The following is a 17,726-nucleotide window of genomic DNA, read 5'->3' as shown; positions in this document are numbered from 1 at the left end:
CATTCATGCATTTAGATTTATTATCTTATTTTTCTATTTACTTGGTAATTACAAATTTCCAAAATGAGTTGTGTAGTGGTTAACTCTGAGATTAAAGCATGCATCCTTCATTCAGCAGTCTAATGTAAATTGTCCTTCTTCCTAAACAACACAAGAATCTTACAACCACTTATTTCATTTAACCTGATTTATATGTTGTTGAAATTATGTATTTTAACTGTGTCTATATGTCAGATCTCATAAGAGCATTATTAATGTTCTGTTCCGTCAGTGTTCATTTAGATTTGCCTATGTTTTTGCCTATATTTTCTCCTCCTATTTCTCTTCATTTCTGAGCTTGTATCTAGGATTACTTTTCTTCTGTTTAAAGAGTACCCTTTAATATTTTATTTTACCCACATCTTCTAGTGTCCTACTCCCTCCATTTTCTTTTTTGTCTAAAAATATCTTCAGTCTTCATTTTTAGATAATAGACTTTCTAGGTTGGCATTTACATTCTTTCAGCATTTTGGAAGGTATCATTCCGTTGTTTCCTGTCTTACATCTACTCCCTTGACAAGTCAGTCATCTGTCTAATTCAGGAGTCAGTAAACTTTTTTCTGTAAAAGACAAGACAGTAGATATTTTAGGCTTTGTAGAGACATAATACCTCTGTTGCAACTACTCCATTCAGCCATTGTAAGTGCAAAAGCCTCCAGAGACAAAATGTTAACCAAAGAATGTGGTTATATTCCACTAAAACTTTATTTAGGGACCCTGAAATTTGAAATTCATAGTTTAATGTGTCATAATATATTATCCTTTTAATATATTTTTCAACCATTTAAGAATGTATATTCTTATCTCACTGGCCACACGAAAACGTAGTGGGACAGATTTGCTGTAGTTTGCAACCTCTGATCTGTTGGCGCTCCTTGATAGAACTCTTAAAGTTGTTTTTTTTTTTTTTTAATGTTTATTCATTTTTGAGAGAGAGAGAGAGAGAGAGAGAGAGAGAGAGAGAGAGAGAGAACGTGAGCAGGGGAGGGGCAGAGAGAGAGGGAGACACAGAATACAAAGCAGGCTCCAGGCTCTGAGCTGTCAGCACAGAGCCTGACACGGGGAACTGCGAGATCTTGACCTGAGCCTAAGTCAGACACTCAACCGGCTGAGCCACCCAAGTGCCCCCAAAATCTCTTAGTTTCCATTATTTTTTCCTTGTATTCCTCCCACTTGGAATTCATTTGGCTTCTTTTCTTTTCTTTTCTTTTCTTTTCTTTTCTTTTCTTTTCTTTATTTATTTTTTTTCAATATATGAAGTTTATTGTCAAATTGGTTTCCATACTTCATTTGGCTTCTAAAATCTATGCCTTGATATTTTTTATTCTGTTTTGGAAAATGCTTCAGCATTATTTCTTTGAATTTGATTTCATCCCATTCTCTCTCACTTCTCTTTCGAGCTTTCTGGGACTCTTTCACATCTGTGATAGACCTTATCACTCTATCCCATGTGTCTCTAATGACTTTTGAAATTAAGTTTTCAAGTTTTTCATCATTCTGTACTTCAATATGCATATTTTCTACTGACCTGTTTCCCATTTTGCTAACACTCATGTGTCAAATCTGTGTTTTTCAGCCTATCCTTTGAGTTATTTTCCAGTTCTAGAATCACCATTTGGTTCTTATTTTATACTTTCCAATTATTTGGTGAAATTACTGGTCTTGTCTTATTTTCTTGAATATACTAATCATGATTATTTTGTAAGTTTATGTCTGAGACCTCAACTGTCTAGATTCCTTCTAGATCTGTTTCTTCTCTTGACTTTTTTCTAATTAGACTTTTGTCTCCTTGTATGCCTATTATTTTCCACTGTCAAGCATTGATATGAAAACCTATAACAATAATTTGAGGTTCTGGATTGTGTAAGCTTTTTTCATAGAGGATTGTTTGCTTTTGGCAGGCTGCCAGGATAAAGGTTCTAACAGTCCTCAGTTACCTTAATTCAGTTAGACATTTAAAAGAGCTGGGTTCTAGAGTTGTCCTCTTTGGTGGCCCTAAACTTAAAACTTGGCCTATTTTGAAAAAGATTACACTGCAGGGTGGTGGTCTTACAACTTGTTTGTATATACAGTGTAAAATTTTACTATTATATTTCTTTTAGATTTCTAAACGTGGGTGCCTGCATGTCTTAGTGAGTTAAGCGTCAGACTCTTGGTTTCAGCTCAGGTCATAAACTTGCAGTTCATGAGTTTGAGCCCCATGTTGGGCTCTGTGCTGACAGTGCAGAACCTGCTTGGGATGCTCTCTCTCTCTCTCTCTCTCTCTCTCTCTCTCTCTGCCCCTCCCCCACTCATGCTCTCTCTCAAAATAAACTTAAGAAAAGTTAATAAATTTGCAAACTCTATAAATTTGCAAACTATAAATTTGCAAATTCTATAAATTTGCAAACTCATTTACAGGCAATTTTTTCTCAATGTTTAAAAAAACAAATTGGATCAAAACCTTTTGTGGATAGTTTTTTACTTTAAAACTCAAGGTATAAGTAGTTTTGATCCAGTTTTTGTCAGACATACAGGAATGTTGTTAAGATATAAAAAGGTTGCAAAACTACCTTCTGTGATAATTATTATCACTATTTAGAATATTAATAGCTATAAATACTAATTTTTACTAACTTACTGTTCAGACTACTTTTTGAAGAATCAAAGTGTCTTTTTCCATAAACATTTGATTAATAAGTACATAAAAAGACTTGAATAAGCTGATCTCACATGAAAATTTGAGAAAGCCGTCATACAAAAAAGCTAGCAAACAAAGAATGAAAACAAATAGAAAGTATGGTTGGAAACAACTGCCTGGTTTGTAGAGTAAATGGAAAGAAAGGAAGTAGTCGTGACTATGAAGAATGCTCTATAAATGCTGACTATAAAGGAAATGAGAAAAGAAGTATTTGAGAGGCTTAGATTCTAGGGGGTTACCGTAAATGAATTTGTTTAGTAGGGGAAAAACTCTGAATTTGTTACTTTGGTTCTTGGCTCAACCAGTCTCCCTCAAACCTGTCTCCTCCTTAGAAAATAAGGCCAGTTTAGAAGCAGTTAAAACTTTGTATTCATTATCAGCTCAGCTTTCCCTTTTATTTTCCTGTTTACTGAGATCTTCCTAACTTAGGAAATAGGAGTCATTTGATTTGATTTTTATCTTTTTTCCCCCCAGAGCTGGAGACCAAACCTGCAGCCAAGAATGTTGTATCAGCAGAAAATACTTCTGAAGATGTATCACAAGAGACCATAATAGATAAACTCACAGAGAACAGTCTGTGGAACCCCAGAATGGGAGGATTATGGAAATGGAATGAAAGGATATTGAGATTGCAAAATAGTCAGGAAAATCATTTGAGTCAAAGAATAGTTACTCACAAGAAAATTTCCACTGGTCAAAGAGGATTTAGATTTGGATCTATTCTTTTTCCAGAAGCGGGAGTTATCACAGAAGGGCCCCACGGCAAATGCCAAACACGTGAAAATTTCACTGAGAATTTAGATTTGATTACAGATACCCATCTAGGAAAGAAAATCTGCAAGGATACAGAAGGCAGCAAAGCTGTAAGGCCTACTTCAGAACTTACTTTAGGAAAAAAAAACAATAATAAAGAAAAACCCTATCAATGTAGTACCTGTGAAAAGTCCTTTCGTTACAGGTCATTACTGATTCAACATCAGAGAACGCACACTAAAGAAAAACCTTATGAATGTAATGAATGTGGGAAAATGTTCAGCCAGCCTTCCTATCTCAGTCAACATAAAAAAATTCATACTGGAGAAAAACCCTATAAGTGTAACGAATGTGGAAAGGCCTTCATTGCTTCTTCATCACTTATGGTACATCAGAGAATTCATACTAAGGAGAAACCTTATCAGTGCAATGTCTGTGGAAAATCTTTTAGCCAGTGTGCTCGCCTTAATCAACACCAGAGAATTCAAACTGGAGAGAAGCCCTATAAATGTAGTGAATGTGGGAAAGCTTTCAGTGATAAATCAAAACTCGCAAGACATCAGGAGACTCACAATGGAGAGAAACCCTACAAATGCAATGATTGTGGGAAAGCCTTTAGGAATAAGTCCTATCTTAGTGTACATCAGAAGACCCATACTGAAGAGAAACCATATAAATGCAATGAATGTGGGAAATCTTTCAAGAATACCACAATTTTTAATGTTCATCAGAGAATTCATACTGGAGAGAAACCCTTTAGATGTAATGAATGTGGGAAAGCCTATAGAAGTAATTCAAGCCTTATTGTACATATAAGAACTCATACTGGGGAAAAACCTTATGAATGTAATGAATGTGGGAAAGCATTCAATCGTATAGCAAATTTCACAGAACATCAAAGAATTCATACAGGAGAAAAACCCTATAAATGCAACGAATGTGGAAAAGCATTCATTAATTATTCATGCCTTACCGTACACCACAGAATGCATACAGGAGAGAAACCTTATAAATGTAATGAATGTGGAAAGGCCTTCATGCGTTCTTCATCCCTAATTATACATCAGCGGATTCATACTGAAGAAAAACCTTATCTATGTAATGAATGTGGGGAGTCTTTCAGAATAAAATCACACTTAACTGTGCATCAGAGGATTCATACTGGAGAGAAACCATATAAATGTACTGACTGTGAGAGGGCATTTACCAAAATGGTAAATCTCAAGGAGCATCAGAAAATCCATACTGGAGTGAAACCTTATAAATGCTATGATTGTGAGAAATCTTTCAGGACTAAGTCCTACCTTATCGTACATCAAAGGACCCATACTGGGGAAAAACCGTATAAATGTAATGAATGTGAAAAGGCTTTCACTAACACATCACAACTTACCGTACATCAAAGAAGGCATACTGGAGAAAAACCCTATAAATGTAATGAGTGTGGGAAGGTTTTCACAAGTAACTCGGGCTTTAATACCCATCAGAGAACACATACTGGAGAGAAACCATTTAAATGTAATGACTGTGGGAAAGCATTTAGCCAGATGGTACACGTCACAGAACATCAGAAAATCCATAGTGGAGAGAAACCCTATAAATGTGATGTCTGTGGAAAAGCCTTCAGGAGGGGTTCCTACCTTACAGTGCATTGGAGAACACATACTGGAGAAAAACCCTATACGTGTAAGGAATGTGGAAAAGGTTGTATCACTCTATCACAGCTAACTCTTCATCAGAGAATTCATACTGGGGAAAGGCCCTACAAATGTGAAGAATGTGGAAAAGCCTTCAGAACCAACTCAGATTTTACTGTACATTTGAGGATGCATACTGGAGAAAAACCCTATAAATGTCATGAATGTGGAAAAGCCTTTAGGAGTAGCTCAAGCCTTACTGTACATCAAAGAACCCATCAGAGAGAAACTCAATTAATATAAAAAGTAACAAACCATTCATCCACATGTCAGCTCTACAAGGAGAATCTTATAAACTGTGTCTTTTATGAATGTGGGAAAACTTTCAGGAGCAATTCACCAGAAAACACACACTTAAGGGATACTTTATAAACATAAAAATGTGGAAAACTCATATTAAATCTTAGAAGTTACAAGCAAATTCACAGTAGAGAAAAATAGTGGACAAATGAAAGCCTTCACCCAGATTTCATACTTTGTTCACTTAAATTATCTTCAATGAATTGCCTATAATTTTTTACCTATTTTTCTATTGGTTTGTCTTTCTTACAAATCTGGAGGTGCTCTTTATATACTTGAAATATTAATCCTTTGCCATGTGTGTTTGAAAATTTTTTAATCTAGCATTTGTTTTTATGCTTTTTTATATGGTAAAAGAAGTTGCCACATTTTAATTTTTCATAGATATTTATTTTCCTTTTTAGATTAATTTACTCTTTTAGTTAAAAGAGTCTCCTTAATCCCTAGGTTATACATAGTGTTCTAAATTTGTTTCTAAGATTTTGTTAATTTTATATTTTATATTAAAGTCTTTAATCTGTCTGAACTAGATGGCTAGTCATAGAAGAGCAAATTGCCATTAATCTCTGAAAATATTATGAACCTAAGGTAGTACTCAGGGAAATGCAAATTAAAACAACCAATGAGATGTCACCTCCACTAAATGGAGTTGGCAAAAATTAAGAGATCTTTTGGTAGTGGGATTTGGGAAACCATGTACTCTTAACACAAACGGTTATATCAACTTCTATTTCCACCAGCAATTAAGCAATATGTATTCAAATATTTTAATAACATTTTAAAATAAAGATACTTTGACCTAGCAGTCTCACTTTGGGGATCTTCCCCACAGAAATAACAGCATCAGTACATAAGAATACACATAAGTCAGGATTTTTGTTGAAGTATTGTTTGTAGAGGCAAAGTAGAAAACCAAGTGGAGACTAAGTGAATGCCCATTAATTGGGAAATGGTTGAATGAAGTGTGATATAGCCATTCTATGGAACAGCATGAGAGTAATTTTTAAAATTAGTTATATCTACACTAGTTGATCTCAAGGTATTTCCACAATTTTTAATAACTAATTGCTTTATTGTAGAGCTTTATGTGTACAGGATTTCATTTTTTGTTAAATGATCATTCCCATTTATGTATATATGTGTATGTGATGAGCATGGAAACAAGTATATATACTTGGCTGAATATATACCAAGCTGTTAATATTGGTTACCTTGAAGGAAGGGAGAAGAGAAGTAGGGGAAAGGACTAGGAAAAAAAATTTTTTTTAATGTAAGTGCAGCATGTATGGTATAAAATTCTATATAAAACTGTATTTGTATGAACTTTTGAGAACTACGAATGAAGGATGGTCTCCAAAAAGTTAGATTGTTTTAGAGTTGGGGGAGTATGCAGTACTTTTTGTCCGATTACTGCACTTCTATGTATTTTATAAGCTTTCCTTCCCAACAGGCATGTGATATTTAACATAAACAGGAAACACCTATTTTACTTGTGAAGGTAATTTACTGGACACCTGTTATGTACCAAGAATTACCCTAATATATTGGCAGGGTAGGGACAGTCAGGAATCTAAGAGCATGGGAATTTGTTCTGATGCTGCATAGATTCCAAACAAGTTACCCAGCACCTCATTACACCCACCCTCTCGGTTTCATTTAGAAGAGGTAGTAATTTCAGACAAATGAGAAACGTACCCAAGAATATCTGGGACTTGTGTTCAGGCTATAAACCAGAAAACTGCAAGCCTCAAGAGAAGCTCCACCTTTAACATGGCACCAAAGAAAAGGTCACAGTTATGAAAAGTTCCATGTACAGCCTCATAGAACATTACATGATGGAATAGAGAAAGGGAAACAACCAGACACCCAAGTCCATAAAAAAGGAAGTCTTGGGAGTTCTGGAAATACTAAGAGTCCTGGAACAAAGATGAGAACCAAAAGGCTATGGCCCTGATATCAGAAGGCCATAACAAACCATGGACCTGATACCCAAAAAGGACAAGACATGATGAGCTATACTTCAGTGGAGGCTGAAGAAAAGAGAATCCCAGTACTCCTCCCACAATGTTGGAATATGTATATATCCAGTATTGGGGAGGAGATATTGGATAAATGATAGGAGCTACCTCCCATTACAAGTAAATAATTTGACACTGGTTAAAATGACCATTTCTGATTGAATTTTAATAATGGAATTTATGAATTGTTACCAAGAGACATACCTCCTTTGGATGTAATGTATGGGTTTCTGATTGGAAAGTTTAGAGTTACACCTTGACATACTATCCTTAAGAAACCTTGCTGTTAAACAGTTGACATGACTTGATGCCTACTCTGTCGGCTGCTTCTTTCTACCTCCTAACCCTCACCACACGTAAAACCCTCTGCCCTGCTTTAGAGCCAAACATTTCAAGAAGAGGAGCATCGTCAGCAGGTTCAAATGACATAACTGAAAAGTGTCCACAGGGTTAGGGGACGGAGATGGCACAGGCTACCTTTACAAGAGCAGTTTCGGGGCGCCTGGGTGGCTCAGTCAGTTAAGCGGCCGACTTCGGCTGGGGTCATGATCTCGCGGTCCGTGAGTTCGAGCCCTGCGTCGGGCTCTGCGCTGACAGCTCAGAGCCTGGAGCCTGTTTCAGATTCTGTGTCTCCCTCTCTCTGAACCTCCCCGTTCATGCTCTGTCTCTCTCTGTCTCAAAAATAAATAAACGTTAAAAAAAATTTTTTAATACAAGGGCAGTTTCAATGGAGAGGTAAGCCTGGTTCTAATGTATGGCAGTATCTCATTATAGGTTGAATTTGCATTTCCTTTATGGCTAATGATGTTGAGTCTCCTTTTAGGTGCTTTTTGAATATCCTCCTTTGAGAAGTGCCTGTTCAAGACTTTTGCCCATTTTGGGAGGCACCTGGGTGGCTCAGTTGGTTAAGCGTCTGAGTTCAACTCAGTTCAATGGAGTGCAGCCTGGAGCCTGCTTTGGATTCTGTGTCTCCCTCTTTCTACCCCACCCCCGTTCGTATGCTGTCTCTCTCAAAAATAAACGTTAAAAAAAAACTTTAAGACTTTTGCCCATGTTTTAAATTGGGAACTCTGTTCATTTGTAGGATTCTTTCTATATTCTGGGTGCAAGGTACCTTTTTTTTAATATTTTTTTGGGCGGGAGTGCAAGTGGGGGAGGAGTAGAGCGAGGGGGACAGAGGATCTGAAGCAGGCTCCACGCTGACAGACTGACATCAGTGAGCCCAATGTGGGCTTCAAACTTGCAAACCACAAGGTCATGACCTGAGCCGAGGACAGACACTCAACCAACTGAGCCACGCAGGTGCCCCACAAGGTACTTTTTAGATACTTATATCACAAACATCACCTCCAGCTTGCCTTTTCACTCTCCAAATGATGTCCTTCAATGAACAGATGTTTTTAATTTTAATAAAAAATAATCTATTAGTGCTTTTTGTGCCTAGTTTAAGAAATCTTTTCGTAATCCAAGGTCACAAAAGATATTTTCCTACATTTTCTTCTACATTTCTACTATTTTACTTTTAATTTTTAGGTCTACAATCCATTTGAAGTTAATTTTTATGTGTGGTCTGGGGTAGAGGTCAAATTAATATTTTCCATACAAATATACAACGTATTCAACATCATTTATTGAAAAGACATTCTCTCCTCCCCCTCGGGTTGTAGTGGTATTCTTACGATAAATGATTATGTTATATGGGGGTCTATTTCTAAATTATTCTGTTACATTCTAAGGAACACCAGATGTTTTTAGCATAAGCAGATTTATAGCAAGTCTTGGTGTCTGGTGGTGTGTGTCTTCTAATTTTGTTCTTGTTCAAAGTTGCAATTCTAGACCCTTGGCATTTTCATGCATTTTTTTAATGATTTTTTTTCAATTGTTCCACACCAAAAAGTTGAGGTTTTAATGAGCATTCCATCAAATACGTAATTGTGGAAGAATGCATACTTTAACAATATTGAGACATCCAGTCTGTGAGCATGCTTTTCATTTATATACGTCTTTTAATCTCAGCAATTTTTGTATTTTTTCAGTGCAGACGTTTTGAACATTTTTATTAAGTTAGTCCTATGTATTTGGGGTTTTGATGTTATAAATGCTATTATTTTAGTTTTCTGATTTTTGCTAATATTAAATACATACAGTTGGTCCTTGAACAATATGGGTTTGAACTGTCCAGGTCCGTGTAATAGATGGTTTGGTTTTTTTTTCCCAATAAATGTATTGGAAAAATTTTTAAGAGACTTGCAACAATTTAAAAAACAGATGAACCATGTAGCCTAGAAATAATTGAAAATTTAAGAAAAGGGTACAAGTGTACAAAATATATGTAGATAATAGTCTATTGTATCACTACCATAAAATATACACAAATCTATTGTAAAAAGTTAAAATTTATCAAAACTTCTGCACACAAGCAGACCATACATAGCACCATTTGCATTCAAGACAAATGTCAACAAAAAGACGCAGCAGCAAATGAGAACTGTGTAAAATTAACTGTAGTACATATTTTACTACTGTAATAATTTCGTAGCCACTTCCTGTTGCTGTTGAATTGAGCCCAGTGTAGTGAGTATCCACTTAAAATGCCTGTGACACTAATCGTCACTGAGCAGTTCATCTCCAATAAGTTGTATATCACCGTAAAAAGTCATCTGTCCTACTTCTCACATATTTTTCATCATGTCTAAGTGAAATACTGTAAACCTGGAGTAATACCAGGGGACCCATAGGGAGCACTACTAATGATGTGGCAGTGCTCCCCAAAAGCAAAGAAAGGTTATGAAATTATAAGAAAAAGTTGAATTTCTTGATACGTGATAAGTGATTAAGGTCCACAGTTGCAGTTGCCTGCCATTCCAAGACAAATGAATCCAGTATAATCCTCAGGAGGAAGGAAGGAAGGAAGGAAGGAAGGAGAAAAGGAAAAGAAAAAGAAAGGGGGGGAGGGGAGGGAGAGGAAGGAAGGAAGAAAGAAAAAGAAAGAAAAGAAAAAAAAGAAGAAACTTTCATGAAGCCATCACTGCCCCTAAGCCAGCCGGTGTGAGAACCTTGCACTTTTTGTGAAATACGTTTTTATCCTACTGAAAATAAAGCTTTTTTCAAAAAATATTTTGAGAGAGCACAGGGGAGGGGCAGAGAGAGGGAGAGAGAGAATCCCAAGCAAGTTCCGTGCCATCAGCACAGACCCTGATACAGGGCTTAAACTCATGACATCATGACAGCCAAAATCAAGAGTCAGATGCTTAACCGACTGAGCCACCCAGGCACCCCAAAAATGCAGCTTTTATGTGGGTGTAGAATTGTTAAAAGAAAGGCATACCTATAGACTGTACTATGATTTGAGAAAAAGCAAAGTCCATATGGCAACTTTCAAAGAAAAAGGAAGGTGAAGGATCTAAAGCTGGAGAATTTAATGCCAACAGTGGATGGTTTGATCATTCCAGAGGTTTGGCTTTTAAAATGTCAACAGAAGTGGCTTCTGCCTACCAAGAGGCAGTAGATGAGTTCCTAGACACCATTAATGAAATCATTGAGAAGAAAGAATGTCAGTGAAAGTTTTTAATAAAGACAGAAGTGCCCCATTCTGTGGGGGCGGGAATCCACATTATTAGGAAGAGAATCGAGCACCAGGATTTAAGGCATGAAAGGATAGGCTAACTATGTTTTGGGCAAATGTAGTTGGGTTCATGATCAGGACTGCCCTTACCTATAAACTGCTAACCTTTATTGTTTTTGTTTTGTTTTGTTTTTGTTTTTTTTAATTTTTTTTCAACGTTTATTCATTTTGGGGACAGAGAGAGACAGAGCATGAACGGGGGAGGGGCAGAGAGAGAGGGAGACACAGAATCGGAAACAGGCTCCAGGCTCTGAGCCATCAGCCCAGAGCCTGACGCGGGGCTCGAACTCACGGACCGCGAGATCGTGACCTGGCTGAAGTCGGACGCTTAACCGACTGCGCCACCCAGGCACCCCCCTTTATTGTTTTTTTAAATGTTTGTTTATTTTTGAGAGAGAAAGTGTGAGCAGGCAAGAGGCAAAGGGAGAAGGAGACACAGAATCCGAAGCAGGCTCCAGGCTCTGAGCTGTCAGCACAGAGCCCAAAAGGGGGCTCGAACTCACAAACCCGAGATCATGACCTGAGCCGAAGTCGGATACTTAACCAACTGAGCCACCCAGACACCCCAAAGCTGCTAGCCTTTGAAAAGCTATTTAGCAGCTGCCATTCTTTTGGCTGTACAGCAAGAAGGTCTGGATCCCCCCTTTTTTAAAAAAACTTCTTTTATTGGTTCCAACAGTACTTTGTCCCTGAAGTCAGGAAACACCTTGCAACTAAGGAAACTTCCTTTTAAAGTTCTTTAGAGGGACACCTGGCTGGCTCAGTCAGTGAAGCGTCCAACTTCAGCTCAGGTCATGAACTCACAGCTCCTGAGTTCCAGCCCTGCATTGGGCTCTGTGCTGACAGCTGGACCCTGGAGCCTTTTTCAGATTCTTTTTTTTTTAATGTTTGTTTATTTTTGAGAGAGAGAGAGAGTGCAAGCTTGGGAGGCGCAGAGAGAGAGAGAGAGAGAGGGAGACACAAGAATCCAAAGCAGGCTCCAGGCTCCAAGCCGTCAGCACAGAGCCCGACAGAGGGGCTTGAACTCACGAAACGCGAGATCCTGACCTGAGCCGAAGCCTGACGCTCAACTGACTGAGCCACCCAGATGTCCCAAGATTCTGTGTCTCCCTCTCTCTCTGCCCCTCCCCAGCTCATGCTCTGTCTCTATCTCTCTCAAAAATAAAAACATTTAAAAATTTTTTTAAGTTATTTTTTTTTTATTTTTTAATGTTTATTTATTTTTGAAAGACAGAGCACAAGTGGGGAAGGAGCAGAGAGAGGGAGACACAGAACCCAAAGCAGGCTCCAGGCTCCTAGCTATCAGCACACAGCCCAATGCAGGGCTCACAAACCATGAGGATCATGACGTGAACCAAAGTCAGCGCTTAACCGACTGAACCACCGAGGCACCCCTTAAGTTCTTTTGATACTGGACAATGTCCCTGGCCATCCAGAACCCCATGAGTTCAACACTGAAGGTGTCTAAATGGTCTTTTTTCCCCCAAACACAGCAACATCTAGATCACAAGGACCTTTAAGGCTCATTGCACATGGTACTCTATGGAAAGGATTGTCAGCTATGGGAGAGTCCTCCAAGAACAGAATAAAAGTCTGGAAGGATTACACCCCTGAAGATGCCATTGCTGTTATAGAAAAAGCTGTGAAAGCCATCAATCCTGAAACAATACATTCCTGCTGGAGAACCTGTGTATCAGCCTATCATCACAGGGAAGTAATTTTCCAAAAAACTGTAATAATGTTTCCAATACTGTATTATGGATATGACTGTAATACTCTATGTCATAAGAATTTTATAACAATTTATTCAGTAATATACAGGCTAAGCTACCATGAAACAATCACACTGGGCTACCAATAAAGCCATCATATTGCTGCTTTTTTGTTTTCAGTGCATGATTTGTAATACCTGTAAATAAATGTACATTTTTTTTTCACATTTCGTTTTTGAGATATGTTAGTAAAGCATATAGCATCACAGTGTTTTGTATCCTATAAGACAATATTGACAGGTACTGACAAATGATTTATCTTGTAAACAGATCATGTAAACTTACAGTATCAGTAATTTTAGTTCTGTAAATGTATTTTCTCTTATGATTTTCTTAACACTTAATTTTCTCTAGCTTACTTTATTATAAGGATATAGTATATAGTATAATATACAAAATATGTGTTCATCAACTGTTAATGTTATCAGTAAGGCTTCTGGTCAACAGTAGGCTATTACTAGTTAAGTTCTTGGGAGGTCAAAAGTTTTATGTGGATTTTTGATTGAGGGGGGCAATACCCTTAACATCCACATTGTTCAAGGTTCAACTGTATAAATGATATAAATATTTGTATATTACATGTTATAGTATATGTATTATAATATTATATATAACATGTAATAGATTCATATTATACCCAGAGGAATGGGCAAAGCTACGTAATAATTATAATTATTATAACATATTATATTACAAACTGACCTTCTATCCAGTGACCTTGATAAATTCACTTGTTAATTATAATTAAGTTTATTTTATTGGACTTTGTATACAAAATGTCATCTGCAATAAAGTAAAATTTTTTACTTCATCCCTCCAATTTTTATACCATTTTTTTTTCTTGCTTTTTTGCACTGGCCAAGGCCTCCAGAAGTAGTGATTGTGGGCATCTCTGCATTTTTCCCAGAATCTAAAAGAAAACCCTAGATGTTTTACCATTAGGTGTGACATGAGGTGTAAATTTGTAGATAATTTCTATCAGATTAAGAAAACTTTCCTCCAATCTTAGTTTGCTGAGATTTGTTATCATGGGGAGGGGTTAAATTTCACTAAATACATATTTTGCATCTATTGAGATGATATATGGTTTTCTCATTCTGTTAATGTGCTTGAGTTATATGGATTGATTTTTTTTTTTAATTAAAAAAATTTTGAAATGCACACAACATAAAATTTACCATCTCAACTTTTTTTTTTTTAACGTTTTATTTATTTTTGAGACAGAGAGAGACAGAGCATGAACAGGGGAGGGGCAGAGAGAGAGGGAGACACAGAATCGGAAGCAGGATCCGGGTTCCGAGCCATCAGCCCAGAGCCCGACACGGGGCTCGAACTCACGGACCGCGAGATCGTGACCTGAGCTGAAGTCGGCCGCTGAACCGACTGAGCCACCCAGGCGCCCCTCAACTATTTTTAAGTATATAGTTCAATGAAATTAAGTGCATTCATATTGTGCAACCATCACCATGATCCATATCCAAAACTTTTTATCTTTCTAAGCTGAAACTCAATACCCATTACACAATAATCCTCTGTGCCCCCTCCCCTCAGTCTCTGGAAACTACTGTTCTATTTTAATTATTTTGAATTGGACTACATTAGGAACCTCATATAAATTTTTGTTCTTTCGTGACTGGCCTTATTTCACTTAGCATAATGTTCTCAAAGTTTGTCCAATGGATTGATTTTTGGATGTTAAGGCAATCTTCCATTCCTGGAAGAGATACCATTTAGTCATTGTATATTATCTTTTTAATATATTATTGGCACCTGGGTGGCTCAGTTTGTTAAGCATCCAACTTCGGCTCAGGCCATGATCTCACCATCCGTGGGTTCGAGCCCCGCGTCAGGCCCTGTGCTGACAGCTCGGAGCCTGGAGCCTGCTTTGGATTCTGTGTCTTCCTCTCTCTCTGCCCTTTCCTTGCTCAAAAATAAGCATTTAAAAAAATTAAAATATATATATATATTATTGAATTAGATTTTTAAGTTTTTATATAGGATCTTATGTCTATGTCCTTGTTGTTTTGTATGTTTCCTTTCTTGTAGTAGCTTTGTCAGAGATTAGTATCAGAATAATGCTGGTCTTATAAAATTAATTGGGAATCACTTCCTTTTTTGTCCCCCAGAAGAGTTTGTGTAAGACTGTGCATTATTAGTACTGGTATTCTTTTTCCCATAAATATTTTCTGTAAAAATCATCAGTAAAGCCATCTGGGCTAGGAATTTTCTATTTAGGAAAGTTTTATGTTTTTATTTAAAAAAATTTTTTTTAAGTTTATTTATTTGAGAGAGAGAGAGAGAGAGAGTGAGCAGGGGAGGGGCAGAGAGGGAGGGAGCGAGAGAGTCCCAAGCAGGCTGTTTACTGTCAGCATGGAGCCCAACACAGGGCTTGAACTCATGAACCATGAGTTCATGACCTGAGCCGGAACCAAGAGTCAGATGCCTAACCAACTGAGCCACCCAGATGTCCCTGTGTAGAAAAAATTTCAATTATACGTTCAATTCCTTTGATAGACATAGGACTATTGATATTTTCTGTCTTTTGTGTCATTTTTGGTAAATATCATTTAATCTCCATATCATTTCATTGAAATATCTAATTATTAGCTTTAAATAGTTTATATCTGCTTGTTATATTTTTAATATCAGTAGAATCTAAAGTGATATTCTCTTTTCTGTCTCAGTATTGGTAATCTGTGAGGTCTCTTTGTTTTCTTGATTAGGCATTCTAGGGATTTAACACTTTATTAATCTTTTCAAAAGGTCACCTCTTAACTACTATATAATTGATTTCTTTTTCAGTGGTTCATGCTCTTTTCTAAAAACAACCTAATTCAAGTGAGCAAAACTTGCAAATATTTCACAAAAGAGAAATATCAATGACCATTAAACACACGAGCCTTTCTATTTTATTTGAGTTTAATCCACTGGGGTTTTTTTCTAGCGTCTTGAAATTTAAGTCTTAGATAATTGATTTTTTCCAACCTTTCTTTTTGGCTAATATTTTCATTTAACAATCTAAATTTCTCTATACGAATCCATTTCACTGCATCCGGTAGAGGTTTTTATCACCTTTATTGAGTCATAATTATACAGATAATAAGTTGCACTAAATTTAACTTTACATTTTGATGAGTTGGGGTAAATACACACTTTAATATAACTACCACTAAAATCAAGAAATATAACATTTTCATCACCCCAAAAATGTTCTATATCCCTTTCCAGACGATTCTCCCCACCTGACTCCAAGAAACCATTAATCTGCTTTCTGTCACTATATGTGAGAACTGTCTTTACGAGAATTTTATATCAGTGGAATTACATTGTATATACTGTTCTGTGCCTACTTCCTTTCACTCAGCTTAAATTTTGAGATTTATTTATGTTGTGTATGTCAATATTTCATCCCCCTTTATTGATGAGTGGCATCCCATTGTATTAATATGTCACTATTTATTTATGTACCCATTGATGAACATTTGGATTGTTTCCACCTTGGAGCTACTATGAATAAACCTGCTATGAACACTCATGTATAAGTTTTTGTGTAAACATATTTTCATTTTTATTGTATAAATAATATACATCCCTGGGTCATATGGTAAATGTATGTATATCTTTTTTTTTTTAATTTTTTAATGTTTATTCATTTTTGAGAGAGAGAGCGCATAAGTGGGAGAGAGGCAGAGAGAGACGGAGACACAGAATCCAAAGCTAGCTGTAGGCTCTGAGCTGTCAGCACAAAGCTGGATCTCAGGCTTGAACCCATGAACTATGAGATCATGACCTGAGCTGAAGTTGGGCGCTTAAATGACTGAGCCACCGAGGCATCCCTTAGAATAGCCTTTTATTTAGTTCTGACATTTAGAACTATGGCGATATTTTACAAATGCAAAAATTTAAAGAAAGCAATGAAAAACAATTGAGATATGTATGTGCATGTGAACCTGAAATGGAATACAGAAGTAACAACAGCCTACTGTATTACAAATGAATAACATAACCAAGAGTGAAGGGCTCAGGAAAGAGACCTAACTGAAATTATTTTTGCAAAACAATGTCCTGACTGTAAAGCCAAAGACATAAAGAGCTGTACATATGTAAGGTAATCGTCTTTTTCCTTAAGCTGTCGTGTTGGTTTTTTTTTTTTTTTATGTTTATTTATTTATTTTGCGAGAGAGAGAGCACAAGTGGGGTAGGGGCAGAGAGAGAGGGAAGAGAATCACAGGCAGGCTCAATACGGGGCTCGAACTCATGAACTGTGAGATCATGACCTGAGCTGAGATCAACGCTTACCGGACAGAGCCACCCAGGTGCCCGAAGGTAATCCTTTCAATGAATCTTTTCTTACAGGTATACGCACGAGTAATTCTGAAACACACACATACACACACATGTATAAATACACAGGCATACGTATACATATATATTTACAGTAAGTACATACATTATAACTAATGAGAGCTGGGCTTCTCAGGGTCAAAGAGAGAAGTCACAGATAAGGCAAAGGGAAATGACTCCAAACTTCAATGAGCACACCTGACACCCAGATCTTGATTTCAAACACCACTCTCCAACAAGAACCAGGGCCCCTAGGAGAAATGGTTGATTCCAGGACCCACAAGGGAAACATACAAGATGAACACGGCATATCTTGTGCCACAAAGTAACGAAGTGCTCAAAAGAGGATGGTAGCGAGTCAAGCAAACAAACAAAAAAACTCCTGAGCCAACCTGAAGGAGCTCATGACGACCAAAGCTGGAATAATTTTGGAAACAAAATAAGAAATGATATTCTGTGGATTAAACCCATAGGATTAAAGAATCCCCGGGCGCCTGG

General features: G+C 37.0%; 1 protein-coding gene across 8 annotated transcripts in view; it reads left to right on the top strand.

Annotated features, from left to right (window-relative positions):
• Positions 1-7,790, top strand: part of ZNF624 (zinc finger protein 624) — a 36,310-nt gene extending 28,520 nt beyond the window's left edge. For all 8 annotated transcript variants that reach the window (XM_040453124.1, XM_040453129.1, XM_040453126.1 and 5 more), the window contains one exon: positions 3,194-7,790. In XM_040453124.1, the coding sequence (XP_040309058.1) occupies positions 3,194-5,412 (2,219 nt within the window). In that variant the 3' untranslated portion in view covers positions 5,413-7,790. The remainder of the gene's footprint in view (positions 1-3,193) is intronic.
• The last annotated feature ends 9,936 nt before the right edge of the window (positions 7,791-17,726 follow it).

This window comes from Herpailurus yagouaroundi, unplaced genomic scaffold (genome assembly GCF_014898765.1).
Source record: "Herpailurus yagouaroundi ecotype Mexico unplaced genomic scaffold, PumYag 208, whole genome shotgun sequence".
In the NCBI taxonomy this organism is placed as follows: Eukaryota; Metazoa; Chordata; class Mammalia; order Carnivora; family Felidae; genus Herpailurus; species Herpailurus yagouaroundi.
The sequence above is the reverse complement of the archived record's forward strand: the minus strand, read 5'-3'. Positions and strand labels throughout refer to the sequence as shown.